Source organism: Amblyraja radiata, chromosome 1 (genome assembly GCF_010909765.2).
Source record: "Amblyraja radiata isolate CabotCenter1 chromosome 1, sAmbRad1.1.pri, whole genome shotgun sequence".
In the NCBI taxonomy this organism is placed as follows: Eukaryota; Metazoa; Chordata; class Chondrichthyes; order Rajiformes; family Rajidae; genus Amblyraja; species Amblyraja radiata.
Window position 1 is genome coordinate 16,306,024 of NC_045956.1, and position 16,472 is coordinate 16,322,495.

At 43.0% G+C, this 16,472-nt stretch overlaps 1 protein-coding gene across 3 annotated transcripts in view; it reads left to right on the plus strand.

Moving 5' to 3' along the window:
- Positions 1–16,472, plus strand: part of marchf1 (membrane associated ring-CH-type finger 1) — a 229,414-nt gene that overhangs the window by 155,028 nt on the left and 57,914 nt on the right. For all 3 annotated transcript variants that reach the window (XM_033018210.1, XM_033018217.1, XM_033018202.1), the window contains one exon: positions 3,834–3,884. In XM_033018210.1, coding sequence (XP_032874101.1) covers positions 3,834–3,884 — 51 coding nt within the window. The remainder of the gene's footprint in view (positions 1–3,833; positions 3,885–16,472) is intronic.

Below are 16,472 nucleotides of genomic sequence, written 5' to 3' on the forward strand. Positions count from 1 at the left end.
TTATTAAATGGTTATTATTTTAATAATCGATCTTAGATAGGCATTATCCTCACGTGCCTTTCATCCGTTGTACGCGTTGTAAAATGCGTAACTATGTTCAACTCACGTGCCGTGGACGCTGCTTCAAGCCTTCACTTACAACGGGCAGCTCAAATCCTTCCTTTGCTCCGTGGACTGTGCGTAAGGTGCTGTGCATGCCCACAGGAGAGGAGATCAATCTGTGCATGCGTGGTTTTAAAAAATGGTCAAAGTCGACTGACTGTCTGCGGGACCGATCGGCGCATGCGCGTTTTTTTCCAATTTTTAAATATCGACTGACTTCCCAGTGCCTACCCTGAGTAATTACTCACGGCACGTGCCTGGTGTGGAAAATACAAATACATCGAGGAGGAATTGATGTTAAGGCACTTGAGGAACATTCAGGCGGATTAGTCCCTGGGCTTGATGGGATCTACCCCTGATTATTGAGGGAGGCAGGAGAGGAGATTGCAGGGACCTTGACGAGGATCTGTGTTTCTTCTTTAGCCTCAGACGAGGTCCCGAAGGATTGGAGGGTGGCCAAGGTTGTTCCTTTGTTTAAGAAAGGAAATAGAGAGAATCCAGGGAACTATAGGCCAGTGAACTTCTCGTCAGTGGTAAGGAAACTATTGGAGAGAAATATTTGAGATAGGATTTGCTCCCATTTGGAAGAGAATGGACTAATTAGGGATAGCTAACACGGCTTTGTACGTGGCAGGTCAAGTGTCTCTCCCACTTGATTTAGTTTTTTGAGGAGGTAACGAAGGAGATGGATGAAGGTAGGACAGTGGATGTTGTATATGTGGATTTTGGTAAGGCTTTTAATAAGGTCCCTCATGGTATGCTGATCTAGTATGGGATTCACAATGACTCGGGCATACGTTTTTTAGAACTAGCTTATTCATAGAAGAGACAGGGTTGTGGTAGAAGGTAGATATTGTGGCTGGAGGTCTGTGACCAATGGAGTTCTGTAGGGGAAAATGCTGGGATGGACCTCTGCTGTTTGTGATATATAGAAATGACCTAGACATCAATGTTAATGTGTTGATGAGTAAATTTGCTGATGACAACAATGTTCGGGGAGTTGCAGACTGTGAGGAATGCTGTCAAAAGATGCAGCAGGAGATAGTTCAGCTGCAGAAATAGGAGGAGAAATGGCAGATGGAGCTTAACCCGACCAAGTGTGAGGTGTTGCACTTTGGAAGGTTGGATGTAAGGAGCGATTATACAGTTAATGGCAAGACCCTTAACAGCATTGATGTGCAGAGGGATCTTGGCATCCAAGTTCATAGCTCACTGAAAGTGCCATCACAAGTAGACAGGGTGGGAAAGAAGGCATATGGTATGCTTGCCTTCATTGCTAGGGGCACTGAATACTAGTTAGGAACTCATGATGCAGCTTTTGTAGGATTTTGATTAGGCCACATTTGAAGTATTCTTTGCAGTTTGGAGTATTCTATGCCTCATTACAGGAAATATTTCCATAACGTCATCAGTCATAGAAGCAGCAGTATGTCATTCGGCCCATCGAGTCTACTCCATGAGCCACGTGGAGGCTTTGGACAAGGTGCAGAGGAGGTTTACCAGAACGCTGTCTGGATTAGAAGGTTTCAGCTAAAGGGAGAGGTGGATAGACTTGGATACTTTTTTCTCTGGAGCATCGGAAGTTAAGGGAATGATTTTATCGAAGTACTTAAAATTATGAGAAGCATAAAAAGGGGAAACAGTCAGAAGCTTTTTCCCAGGGTTGAAATGTCCAACACGAGAGAACATAACTATAGGTGAGAGGGTAAATGTAAATTGAGATGTGCAAGGCAAGCCTTTTACACAGAGTGTGGTGGGGGCCTAGTACACATTGCCAGGGGTAGTGGTGGAGGCAGATACGATACAGAGATAGGCTTTTAGATAGGCATATGGAAGTTTATGGAATAGAGGAATATGGATCATATGCTGGCAGATGAGATCAGTTCAGCTAAGCATCATGTTCAGCACCAACGTTGTGGGCTGAAGGGCCCATTCCTGTGCTGTACAGTCTATGTTCTCTGATACAAAACCTTTACATACTCTTGACATAAACCAAATACGTGGTCTCTGGCAACAAACCTTTCAAAGATGGCCCCCATCTGGAATGGCACCTGTCCATGTTCTCCAGAGATGCTGCCTGTCCTGCCGAGTTACTCCAGTACTATGTGTTTTTGAAAATCTTTCAAAGGGAAGCATATTGATACATTTGTGGACACAAGGAATTGCAGTTGCTGGAATCTTGCATAGAACACAAAGTGTTGGAGTAACTTAAAGGAATCAAGCAGCATCTCTAAAGGACGGAGATGTGTGATGTTTCGTTCTGGACCCTTCTCCGGACACATGAACCTTCTCCTTCAGAGTCTGAAGAAGGCTCTCAACGTCCTCTAGAGATGCTGCCGAAACTGTTGAGTTGCTCCAGCACTTTGTATTCTAATTTATAAATTTGTTGCTCCAGAAGGGATTCTGAGGATTGCAAAATGATTAACAAACCTCTGTGATTGAAGTGGATTTCAGGCAAACCTGAGAGTAAGATTAATATCTTTGGAGGACTGGGATTTGAGGAATCTTCTGGTGTGCACTGACAAATGCATAAATTGCTAAGTATCTTGGCCTGGAGTTTACGTATAACTAATGTGCTAAAACATTTGGGAATTATGAATGCATCACGAAAAAGGAATCTTAATTTAATGCTCTTCAATTTTTTTTTAAACTGTAACTGAGTTACATTTCAACAGTTAATGCCATAATGAAGATTCTCGTGACAAAAGTATGATAAGGACAGTGAATTGGTTTCAAGATCAGAAATTAGGGATTATCATAAATGAAAAGTTGCAACTAAGATAAGTATGCTTACTCTTCTTGTGTTCATCCACATTATGAGCACATTAAGAAATAAATCCATAGTCTGGTGAAAAGTTGAAATTGTGGTTTTATGTTTATTTATCTATTGTCTAATGATGCATATGAAGACCGCTGATACGTTTGTTTCAAGGTTTATGGCATGAATTCCTTTCATGGACAATTTCCAGGCTTGTTAAGGTATAGGGCAGGAATACCATCAACATATTTGGGCTTATATGTTAAATTATGGGAGGGCTGTGCATGACAGAGGAACATTGGTTTAGCCAGGATGGCTTTCTTTTGAAATGTATCAAGCTATCAGAACTTTATTCAAAATAAAGATATGTACTATGTTTCTTCCCTTTCAGTTTAAGACACAGAGGCACTTAAGTTCATTTTCTGAGAGCCATCTGCCGTCTTTTCGTGGATATGACCAGAGGGGAAAGCAACCCCATATCCAGATGCTGCATGAACAATCTAATTGAAATGTATAAGAGTCAGTGAGGGATGTACAGGATAGATGTTGAGAGGCTGGTTCTTCAGGTGAGATGATCCACAATTGGGAAGCATAAAGTCATCACAAAGTGTTAACTGTTCAGGATGAGTGAGGAGAACATTATCTACCCTAGATTTTCTGTGAACATTTGAAATCCACTTAGTTTTGGCTTAGTTTAGTTTATTATTGTCGCATGTACCAAGGTACAGTGAAAATCTTTTTTGTCGCGTGCTATCCAGTCAACCTATGTTTAGAAAGGAACTGCAGATGTTGGTTTAAACCAAAGATAGACACCAGGCACCAGTCAGGCATCATCTCTGGAGAAAAGGAATGGGTGATGTTTCGGGTCGAGACCCTTCATACTGGTTCATACAGCCTATCCCTGGGATCATCCTACGTTTACCCTATCAGTGAATGTTAGGAATAATGCAATATATTTTTGTTCATTTTGCAGAATGACAAGTCACCACGACGTTCAACAAGTCGATCAAGTAACATATCAAAGGTAGGGATGTTCTTTGCTTTTAAGAGGGTGATTCGAACTTTGTACTATTGATAAGGAAGACAGGATGGGTGAGAGGAAACTCCTTTGTACAATCGACTAGATTTTGCATTTAGTAAAAAGCTACCCACACCCACCACGGTCAGCACTTGCCTTCAAAGATCTTATAGCGGAGATCTTTGCTTGCCTTGTGCAGGCAGATCTCCCATTCGGCACCACTGTAATAAAGCTCTATTCTCAGTGCTGAAAGCACATTAGGTATCTGGGCTTCCCATCATGTTACTCTGACAAACTCCTGTCAGCTAGATCAGATGCTCTGGCTTAGTCGGCAGATAAGGCTATCTAAATACTTGATGTTTCTGGCATTCAGAACTTGTCAAACTTTTCAAAAGAAAAGAATAATGGAACAAAAAATGGAAACATTGAATTTTTAAAAAAATTAAGAAAATTAAAACTATTCAAATTAACATGAACCATTAAAGGAAATAATAAAATAATGCTATTACTTGCCTCAGTCACCTGCAATGGATCAATGGAAAAATCCCATGCCAAATTCAATCTGGCATAGGTTGTGTGGGCAAATTCCCCAGTGTAAATCTCCACAATTTAACATTATATTTCCTGATTTTGACTTGCATTCGTGGAATCCTCAGCACAATGCAGTCAGGAAGTTCAAGACTCATGTGGATGTCTTGAAACCATGGGCACAGCGGTAGAGTTGCTGCCTCATGGTGCCAGCGACCCATGTTCGATCCTGACTACGGGTGCTGCCTGTACATCCTCCCTGTGATCGCTTGGGTTTTCTCCAGGTGCTCTGGTTTCCTCCAAAGACATGTGGGTTAGTAGGTTAATTGGCTTCCGTAATTTGGACCTAATATGTAAGATAGAAATTGTGTATGGGCCTTCTACTTATCGAGTCCACACACAAGATTAGAAGTTGTTCAGCCAGAGCTGACACACTTCTTGGCATCAGCATACAATGGTGTCTGTCTTGCACTTCTTGTGCTTCTTGAGCGTGGCGGTGGAAAGATTGGTGAAAACAGGGCCACGACGTGAACGCTCTTTCCTTGACCCCATTGTGTATGGGTGATAACTGGTCAGTGTGGACTTGGTGGGCAGAAGGGCTTGTTTCCACGCAGTATCTCTGAACTAAACACGGATTTTCCGAGCACTTACAAGGAGAATGTTGCAACAATTCCTTGCAAACTCCAGGCCAAGATATTGTTAGTGTTTAATTGGGAACTTATCCACGCAGTCACAGGAAGAATGTGCAATCTCCACACAGACGGCACTCTGGGTCAGGGTTGAACCTGGGTCCCTAGACTTGCAAGGGAGCACCTCTACCAGCTGTGCCACCATGCCATCAATGTGATGCTTCTACTGCTGAGATTTCTCAATTTCTTTCCCACTGTGCATTCTCAAATGGTCAATTGAGACAGTGGCCCATGTTCAGACATATACTGAGTTGAATGAAAATGTTCTCAGCACTAACTTTATATGGACTTCATCAGGTTGAAATACTAGCTTCTCAATGTATCTCTCTTCTCGTGGCATGATGATCAGATCAATATGTTTTGTGTTACTTTCAGTTGCTGTGTGTACAGTAGTGAATATTCACCATTGATATTGAACTGCGGGCCAAAGGCAAGATTAGAAAGTTTTAAAACATGGTGTCATCATCAGCCACGATTTTGCTGAATGGCAGAGCAAGGAAGAGTTCAATTTACATTTATTGTCCACATGCACCAATTGGTACAGTGAGATTTGAGTTACCATACAGCCATACAAATAAAAAGAACACAATACACGATAGGATTTAACATAAACGTCCCCAGAGGAAGAGGGACCAAATGGCCTACTCCTCCTATTCTTACAATTTTTATGTTGGTTAGGAGTGCGAATGAGAAAAAAATAAACAGAGCTGTGACAGGAAGAGCCTTGTCCAATTGTGCAATTTAACCCATAACTAATCTACCCCTGTAAAAAAAATGATGTGCAGAGGATATGAATGAAGTTTTAACATAAATAAATGAAAGTATTAGCATCAGATATGAAGAAATATCTAATGCAAAAATAGACAGACCATTATAGAAGGCTTGGTTCCAAACTACAGACTAATTTACCATGTTGAATGATTTATTCGCAATAATAAGCTTCTGGAATAAGATGCCACCCAGTGCAGAAAATACTGGAAGAAAATGCTGGAATCGCGTTGTAGGCCTGATAGCCTTTGTTGGAAGTAGCAACAAGTCTCAGTTGCGACTCTTCATCAGAAATGCTGCTCACTGGCTTGTATATGCATCCTGATGAAGATCATCATCTAAAGCATCAATATTTCTTGTAGATAAGGCAAGAACCTTTCAGTCATGCCTGTGATTGCTGCGGGTTTTCAGCTTCAATCATATTTTAGTAGTTGTGCAGGAAGAGGTGACATTGATTAAAAGGCTCATTGTTCAGCAAAGGGTGACGGGTTCAGAAATATATGAAGATGGGCGTTGGGTATATGGAGCAAGCTGTCAGAGAAGGTAGGTGAGGCAGGTACTATTGCAGCATTTAAAAGTCAATTGGTCAGGTACATGGATAGGAAAGGTTAGAGCGATATGGGCCAAAAGCGGGCAAATGGGTCTAGCTTAGATGGGTCATCTTGGTCGAGTTGAGCTGAAGTGCCTGTTTAGGTGCCCCAGGACTCGATGGTGAAAACTGGCTCTGAAAGATGGTGCAGACAGTGGAACAAATTGAATAAGCTATTTCTCTATTCCATCACCCCTTTGTTAATTTAGTTTAGTTTAGAGCACTAACAGTGAACTAACAGTGTGGAAACAGGTCCTTTGGCCCACCGAATCCGTGCCGAACAGCGATCCCCGCAGAATAACACTATTCTACACCCACCGGGAACAAATGAAAATGTTACCAAGCCGATTAGTGTGGGAGGAAACTGGAGTTCCCAGAGAAAACCCACCCATGTTACGGGGCGAACATACACACTCTGTACAGACATCACCCGTAGTAGGGAACAAACCCGGGTTTTTGCCGCTGTGAGGCAGCAACTCTACCGCTGCGCCATCTTAATATTCAACGATGCTTTTAAGTTTTCTGTAAGAAGTGTAGCCAAGGCACTTGTCAGTACTAACTGAGAACTCCCGTATCTTAGTCTAGCAATGTATAATTGGAAATCAGAATCTTATTTATTCAGGGAGGTATCAGTAACACTCCCTGCTGAGTTCCTTCCCTTTTTCTCAAAACTTTTCAACACATTTCTCCTGGAGTTCCCAGTGCTCCTTCTTCACTGTGTGCTTTGGCACCTGGAATCAAGAATACAAGTACAGTATTGCAATCCAATTTCTCTTTCTCTCTCCCTCCTCCCCCCCACCCCACCTCTCCCGCTCTCTCTACCTCCCCACACTCTCTCACATACACCCACATAGCTAGCAAATAATCTGTTTGATACCGTTTCTTTCACTCTTTAACCCAAGAGGCTATGGGTGATATTAACTCAGAAAGATCTCTGCTGCAACATACTGCTCCACTACCTGCTGGGGAAACTATTGATGCAAACTATTGATGCAAATCTTGGTTAGTAATGCATCCCAATACAATACAATACAATACAATACAATACAATACAATACAATACAATACAATATGGTTTTATTCGTCACATTTTGAGATTTTAAAAATCAAGTCTGCAATTTATCCCATCAGATAAAGCATAAAAATAAGTTTAATTTGACACCTAATTCACTTTCATATCTCAAGTATTTAAAAAGTTATGGCCATTTTCATACTCGGAAATTAGCATCTTGTTCCCTATTGATTTTCTATGGACATAACAAAAAAGCTGTGATCGTGGACAGTCAAAAGCCCATAACTTTCTTAAAAATTAAGAGAACTGAATGAAATTTTCAGTTATCATAGATTGAAGCATTCTGAAACAAATATAAAATAATCTTACTTGGATGACCTGAAATTAAAGCATATAATTAGTTAGTTACCCAATTGTAGCTAATTTCAAACTTCAATTACTAGATCTAAACATCTATCCATTTCTTAATAAATTATTAACATTTTTAAATAGCCTAAGTGTCCAAATAATATTCACAAATAATTCACAGTAAAACATGATTTTTAAATCTCATTTACATTAATTTATAGGCCAAATGGAAGTAATTTAGTGTTTAATTGCTGTAAATTAAAGTCCATTTAAATCAGCTTTCTAGTGGGATCCTGTGAACGCGCTGGTTTAGAACGTTCACATTGCGGTAGATTTGTGCCCTCAAATGCCCAGAAAAATACTGCGGGATATAATGGGCCCAAAATTAGCTACTCGCAACATTAAACTTTGTATAAAGGGATCTTAAGAAGCCCTTTTTAACGTAAAAATAAACAGCCTACCTTCTGTTGTCCCCTGTATGAGATCCGGCCGTTGCCGGCTGTCGGGGGTTTTTAACCTACTATAACAATTTAATAAAGCCCTTAAAACTAATAATAGCTCAAGCGAGGGAATCTTCCAGCGATTTTTCGTTAATAATTAACTAGGCTGAAAAACCTCGATTTGAACAGCCTAGGGAAAATCGCGTATTAAACCCGCCCCCCTCTAAACGGCGCCAAAATCGCGCACACGGGCTGGGACAGATTTTCAGCGACGCTTCAGGTACGTTTTGCAACATACCTACATAAAGTGCAAGTGAAATGAATTTGTCAGTGTTCATTTGCTTAAACAGTCCCTTGGTGACTAGGATGCCTTGCTTCCACTTCAGTTTTGTAGATTCATGAAATGACAGCGTCGTCATGTGGGGGATTGTAGACCCTGTGACAGGTGGGGCTGGTGGAACTCAATGTGGCAGGTGGTTCCACGATTTACACAGGGCCACTCCATGCTTCTATTGTAAACGCAAGGTGCTTTGTGCCTGCCCAGATACAGTTGTGGGACAGGGGTTCCTTCCCATTGGTGTGGATACTGGGAAGCACAGTGGCACAACTAACAGTGCTGCTGCCTCACTAGTCCCGAACCAGAGGACATGGGCTTAAAGTGAGGAAGGGGGGGGGGAGGGGGGGAGATGTAATAGGAACTTGAGAAGTAACTTTTTTAAACAAAGGGTGGTATGTGTATGGAAAGAACTGCCAGAGGAGGTAGTTGAGGCAGGTACTATTATGATGTTTAAAAAGCCAGTAAAGTCCGATCTAAGGTAGTCCAAGGGTCACCAAAGAGGTAGATAGTATTTCAGGACTGCTCTCTAGTTGTGGTAGGATGGTTCAGTTGCCAGATAACAACTGTGAAGAAACTGTCCCTGAATCTGGAGATGTGCGTTTTCACACTTCTATAGTTTTTGCCCGAAGGGAGAGGGGAGAAAAGGGAGTGATCAGGGTGTGACTCGTCCTTGATTATGTTGCTGGCCTTGCTGAGGCAGCGTGAGGTATAAATGGAGTCAATGGAAGGGAGGTTGGTTTGTGTGATAGACTGGGCTGCGTCCACAATTCACTACACATTTTGGGGTCTTTGATAGAGCTGCTCCCAAAGCAAGCAGTGATGCATCCTGATAAAATGACAGAAGGATATGGATTAAACATAGGCAGAAGGGACTAGTGTATTTGGGGCATGTTGGTCAGCATGGGCAAGTTGGGCCAAAAGCTCTGTTTCCGCACTGTATGACTTCATAACTATAAATTCAGCAATATAGGTTCAGTGCTGACCTCCTAGTGCTGTCTCGGTGGTGTTTGCACCTTCCCCCTGTGACAGCAGAGCTTTCCGCTAGTTTTTTCCCACATCCCAAAGACACGCAGGTTGGTAGGTTAATTGACTGCATTGAATTGCCCTTAATATGTAGCTGAGTTGTAGAATCTGAGTTGTGGGGAATTGATGGGAATAAATTTAGAAAAAGATGGGGTTAATGTCGGGTTAATGTTAATGGACACTTGATCACCGATGTAGACTTGGTGGGCCTGAAGACTTGTTTCCTAGCTATATGACCCCATTTTGTTTTTCAAGAATGTTTTGTGAAGGATTTTCTCAGTCCTCCGGGAAGTCTTGCTCTGATGGAGTAAAGCCCCTGTCCCACTTAGGAAACCTGAACGGAAACCTTGCGCCCCACCCAAGGTTTCCGTGAGGTTCCCGGAGGTTTTGGTCACTCTCCCTAATGGTTGAAAGTGGTTTCCGCGTAGTCGAGGCTTCTTCTATGTTCCTGCGATTATTTCAACAAATTCAAAGCCGGCCTCGACTAAAAATAGGTTGCCGTTTGGTCGAAGCCGGTGGAGTGGGGTCGCTATTTACTTACAGGCAGTCGAAGGTCATCTCATTCGCTGACCAGCCATTTTGATTGGCTCATTGGAGTTTTCAGCAAAGGTCCTGTAGGATCTTTAGTTTTCAGGACCTAGAAGATCCGCTGGAAGGTAAAATGCCCGCTAACTTTATTAAACTTCTTAACACTGTCTCCACTCCTTCTCCCCCCCCACCCTTCTCCCCCCTTCTCTCCCCTTCTCTCTCCCCTTCTCTCCCTTCTCCCCTCTTCTCTCTCCCCTTCTTTCCCCTTCTCTCCCTCCCTCCCGCACTCTCTAAAGGACTTATCGTACTCTGTGGCAGTCGTTTACCTTCCTCTTCATCGAGCAGACAGCGCTCCTCCGCTTTCCATGGCCCCCACCTTCGCGATGTGTGTGTGTGTGTGTGTGTGTGTGTGTGTTCGGTAGCAAAGATCCTATAAGATCTTTGGTCAGTAGATGCAGCTCACGCTTCGGTCGAGGCTGTCCAGGCGAGTGACCAAAACCTCTGGCTACTCATGGAAACCTTGGGTGGGGCGCAAGGTCACCAGAGGTTTCCGTTCAGGTTTCCTAAGTGGGACAGGGGCCTTAGATCCCGTTGCAGGTGAAAGATGCAGGTATGTTATGATCCACATATTTGGAACAGGCTGCTTGTAATTAGGATCCTGGTGCACGGGGATTGTACTGGGAGAATCACTGAAAATAGTTCACATATCCTTCCACTGGATTGATAGTATGCCTTCAATATATTGGCGTGCCTAATGTACATTGTCCGTGCTTCCAAAGAATGCAAGAAGATGCTTGTTCACACAACTTGGTATTCCTTAAGGTCTTGAATTTTATAATTACTTTCTTAAAATGCCCAAATGTTACGTTGGTAAACAAGATGGTAAGTTAATTTTGACATAGATATCTGCTGCACGTGTGTATTGAAACCGATCCACATTTTCCAGGGTCTATAATGCTCCTTTATACAGGGAGGGAGGGCAGTGAAAGTGCAGGTTTGGGAGAGAGGGTTAGGCTAGCAGATGATCTGCATAATGGATTTTTATATTAAAGCCCACTCGCTGACCTGCTTCAATAAACAAATCAGCAATGGCCAGTCTGAAGAAGGGTTTCAACCCAAAACGTCATCTGGTCCTTCTCTGCCTGACCCGCTGAGTTACTCCAGCATTTTGTGTCTATCTTCGGTGGAAACCAGCATCCAGAGTTCCTTCCAACACAGCAATGACTTGGAACTTGACCATGGAGCAATCACTGTTCCTGCACTAATACTGTAGCTCAGCGATGGAGATCACCAAGATCCGCTGTGGAGTGAAGGTGAATTAAAAGCTCAACAGTTTCTTACTAGCTCCACTCTAGAGGAGAGCTTGCTGACGATAAGATGCAACATCACAGAGAGGATAATGAAGAGGAATTTTGGAATAGTGACTTAGTTTGGCTTAACCCCTGTGTGCACAAGGATTGGGTCTATGTTGGACCAGTTGGTTAAGATTACACTTTGCACGACGTTATGTAGCAAATATTCACCGGAGACAAATCTCAGAGAATATCCAAACTTAACAGGTTGACATGTTTTCTCAACAATCTTTATTATTTGGTTGTTGGAGTCAAAGTTGTAAGATTGTGAAAGGCCATGTTGGTCATAAGATCATAAGGTCAGGAGATAGGAGCAGAATTCGGCCATTTGGCCCTTCAAATGTACTCCATCATTCAATCATGGCTGATCTATCTCTCCCTCCTAACCCCATTCTCCTGCCTTCTCCCCATAATCTCTGACACCCGTACAGTGCAATGATCAGTAATGTTCTCCATATTTTTCCTGATGTTCTTGTTCAGTGAAGTTCATCTCCATTGTCCATCTTGATGAATGAAATTTGCAGTGCGATTCGGAATATGTATTTGGTCATGGGCAGTAGGCACTTGGGGAAGACCATTGCGATGAGGCCCTTCTATAATTATGACAATCAGATTTGTCTGCTTTCTTTAAGATGGTCGTGATTACAATGTCTATGAGATCCTCGTGTGCTACTCTTTACAAACAAGGAACATGTCTGCATAGAGACAGCACTCTAGAACAGCGCTGAACTTGCATTGCTGGATTTGTGAGGCAACAGGGAACATAAGATGGATGGATTCATCCCAGAATTCATCCTCTGTCTGTTTTAAAGCTTTACCATGGATACTTTCTCCACATGAGCCTTAGTATGTGTCCTCTTCTGGTTCGTGTCAGGCTGGGCGAGTGACAACACTGAACCAAGTAATATGTTGTGGAATGAAGTCAAAGACAGATGCAAAGGCAACAGGATTAATAAGACTCTTCAATCCTTTTGTCTCACACCTTCTGCTTTTTCATCTCTGGGCATAGTTCCTCCATCTGCCCAGCCAGCCACCTCCCCCTCCACCTATTAACCTGCCAGCCTTCTCACTTCCAGCTTTCTTTCGCACAGCAATCAGTCTGAAGCAGGGTCCCGAACCGTAATGTCACCGATCCTTGTACTCCAGAGATGCTGCCTGACCCGCTGAGTTACTCCTGCACTTTGTGTCTTTGTGTTTAATATGGCATTCTTCAAAGTACTGGCAGTGACTGCCTCACTGTTCTTGATGAACTCTCTCCCATTCTTGGCTCTTAGTGTGCGAGCCCTGATACGTGGACAACGTATTGTCTTGACAATACTGAGACACTCATGCATGTCATGGTTATTAGTGACCTGCCTGATCTCCTGCGCTCTTACCACTCTCAGCCTCTGGTACCTATTTATCTGTTTACTTTCCCTTGAGGACTGATTTATCAATTATGATTGCCCTTACATGAATATATGGATGCTCTAAGTGCTCTGATATCACACTCCTCATTTCTAAATTGTAGCATTTCCTTGCTATTGACGTCAAACCTGCACAGTTATCATCCTGTTTTCTTTCATCTGCCTTTTCTACAGTATTGGTGTTACTGGGGACTTCCTAGAATTTAAATGGCCATCATCTACAATGCACTCATTGTGTAGATTATCAGGGCTAGTGAGCTCTGCAGAATCTATTCCCATTAATTTCACCAGTAAGATGAGAGGGGCAAGGTTTAAAGGAACATCACACGATCACAAGTTATAGGAGTAGCATTAGGCCATTTGGCCTATCGAGTGTATTCCGACATTCAATCACGGCTGATCTCTGCCTCCTAATCCCATTTTCCTGCCTTCCCCCCATAACCCTTGACACCCGTTCTAATCAAGAATGTGTCTATCTCTGCCTTAAAAATATTCACTGACTTGGCCTCCACAGCCCTCTGTGACAATGACAGATTAACTACCCTCTGACCAAAGAACTTCCTCCTCATCTCCTTTCAGAAAGAGCGCCCTTTAATTCAGAGGCCATGACCTCTGGTCCTAGACTCCACCACCAGTGGATACATCCTTTCCACATCCATTCTATCTATGCCTTTCATTATTCTGTAAGTTTCAATGAGGCCCCCCCCTCAACTTTCTAAACTCCAGCGAGTCGAGGCCCAGTGCTGTCAAACGCTCATCATATGCTAACACACTAATTCCTGGAGTCATTCTTGTAAACTTGTAAACTAATTCTTATGAGATGTGTGGGACAATTTGTTTTTTTACCTAGAGGATGGTGGATGCATGGACCACACTGCTTGGGGTGGAGGCAACTACAAAAGTGGCATTTAAGAGGCTTTTGGAAAGGCACATGTTAGTTCAGGGAATGGAGAGTGGTGTCAGGGATGACACTGGGTTTGGCAGTGATATATTTTATTTACAGTGGTAAGAAAATCCAGGACCGCAGGGGGGCGCTGTCCCTCGCTGCCCGGGCGCATGTACGGGGGGCTGGCGATCTTGGGCTTGTCCCGGCAGACCTGGTCAGCGAAAGAGGCAATCCCTGGCTTCTTCCGGTGATTCACCCTTGTGTGCGTTCGTGTGCGTGTTTTGTGCGTGTGTGTGTGCGTGTGCGCATGTGTGTGCATGTTTGTGTGCGTGTCCGTCCGTGTGTGCGTGTGAGTGTGTGTGCGTGTGCCTGTGTGTGTGTGCGGGCATGTGCGGGCATGTGCGTGCGTGTACGTGTTTGTGTGTGCGTGTGTGTGCGTGTGTGTGCGTGTGTGCATATGCGTGCGTGTACGTGTTTGTGTGTGCGTGTGTGTGCGTGCGCGCGTGTGTGTGTGTGCGTGCATGTGCGTGCGTGTGCGTGTTTGTGTGTGCGTGTGTGTGCGTGCGCGCGTGTGTGTGCGTGTGTGCATGGCCACCCTCGTTTTCCATGAGCAGGAAAAAGCTCTGATGTCTCAGGCTTGCCCCGGCCACTCCGTATCACTCGAGTCACTGGCTGTCTAGGGCTTTTTCCCAGCAGCTCAGTCTTCACCACACATTGCCGCTGATCATCTCAGGTTTGTCCCAGAGGTTCAGTCTTCCTCGAACTTCAACAGGGGAATACAGCTAGCAGGGAGGCTGCCAACTAATGCAGCCTTCCTCTCTTCGCTCCTCCTTGCTGCTTCCTTCTTTCCTGCTTCTTCCCTCGCCCTCTCCCTTCTCCGATCTGGCGAGGATAACTGGTTTTATAGGGAGTAGGCTCACACGGTTCAGACGGCCAACCAATATCAGCTAATTGGACTCGGCTGTCACCAGCGATGTTGAGGATTGGCTCTCCTGACCTGTCAGCCAGTGATAAGGATTAGCAGCTACAACGGAGGCTGGACTGTCACAAGGGATATACATGATGTGCAGGCTCAGGAGATTGGCTCAACGTGGCATAATGTTCAGCATGGGCATTATGGGGTGACTGCCTGCTCCTGTGCTGTCCTCCTCTCTACTCTAACTTTACTCATATTGATATCCTCACATTTATCACTCATTAGCTCCTCGATCGCAAGCCATTTCTGGAATTCAAAATATTTAATCATTGTGCAGCTCGCTTATCCCCGACAGTAATTGCATCTGTTTACATTTGCTCCTCTCTCCCTTTTATGTAGCCGTAGAAGTTCGTAATATTTCTCGATTTCTCGAAGGGTCTCGATTTCATTCTGTCCATTTCTTATCGATCGTCACAAATTTTTGGAATCTCCCAATCAGCAAGCTTTGTATCACATCAAATATCACTAAAAATGTAGTATTTTACTTTTCCAGTGAGCCAAGTTGGACTGCTTTTCCAATTAAGTTTTTATTCCTTAAAGCTGCATCGGCTTACTTAGCATTATAATTTATTTCGAAGTTACATCTTCACTGTTGCTAATCGTCCATCAAATTTTTTACTTTAAATTTCACATCTTTCTGAGCCAACTTTCCGACCTGTGTTATTGGTATTATTTCAATTTAAGCCCCTATTTTTATGCTTGAGTTTCAAAATGAGTTTGAGAGGGATCATGTTATAATCCACAGTGGATCCATTACTCTAAGGTTACAAAGTTCCCTTGCCTCCATATATAATAATAGGTCTAAAGTAACCTGTGTCTATTTGTTTTCTCAATGCTATACAGGAAAACTGCCTTGAAATCATCCAGAGACATGTGGCTCAGATCACGTTTGCAATTCGAGTACCTACTCTATATGAATATTACCCATGTTATATGAAGGTTTAATATTGGAATCAATTCTAAAGGGCAATATCAAATAAATATAGATTTCTTATATAGAAATATAGAAATATAGAAAAAAGAGATTAATAAGGAATGTTCAACAGAAATGTATTCAGTGTAGGACATTTCTGATTAACTTTATTCAGTATTTAACGATGGACATTGATGAGTGTAATACATTTTATATAGTCTATGTAGATTTTAGCAAAGTTTTTGACAAGGTCAGATCTATCAGATGTAAGTCGGTAGTCTGAAGAAGGGTCTCGACCCGAAACGTCACCCATTCCTTCTCTCCAAAGATGCTACCTGTCCCGCTGAGTTACTCCAGCATTTTCTAAGTCGGTAGGTTAATTAGTGCTATTATTTATCAAAAGTGTGAAGTTGAGAAGTATGATTTTCGAGGTGTCGATGGGAATAAAATTGGCTTAGTCTGGTGCTGGTGTAAATGGGAGTTTAATGGGCACTGCCAACTCTATTTCCATGTTTTACAAACAATGCAGATTGGATTTAAAGTGACATTGCAGAGTTTGGAAAATGGTAGTTGTGATGGAAGATTAGTTGGAATGGATTTTTTTGTTGTATCAGAAGCGGCTGCAGAGAGAGTCAACAAATAGGAAGGATTTATTTCCCTTAGAAAAAGGAACACAATTTTTGGAACATGGATTTAAAGATCTATCAGTTATTTCTCCATGGCCTCCAGAGATGCTGCCTGACCCACTGAGTTACTCCAGCACTCACTGTGTTCTACACAAAATTCCAGCATCTGTGGT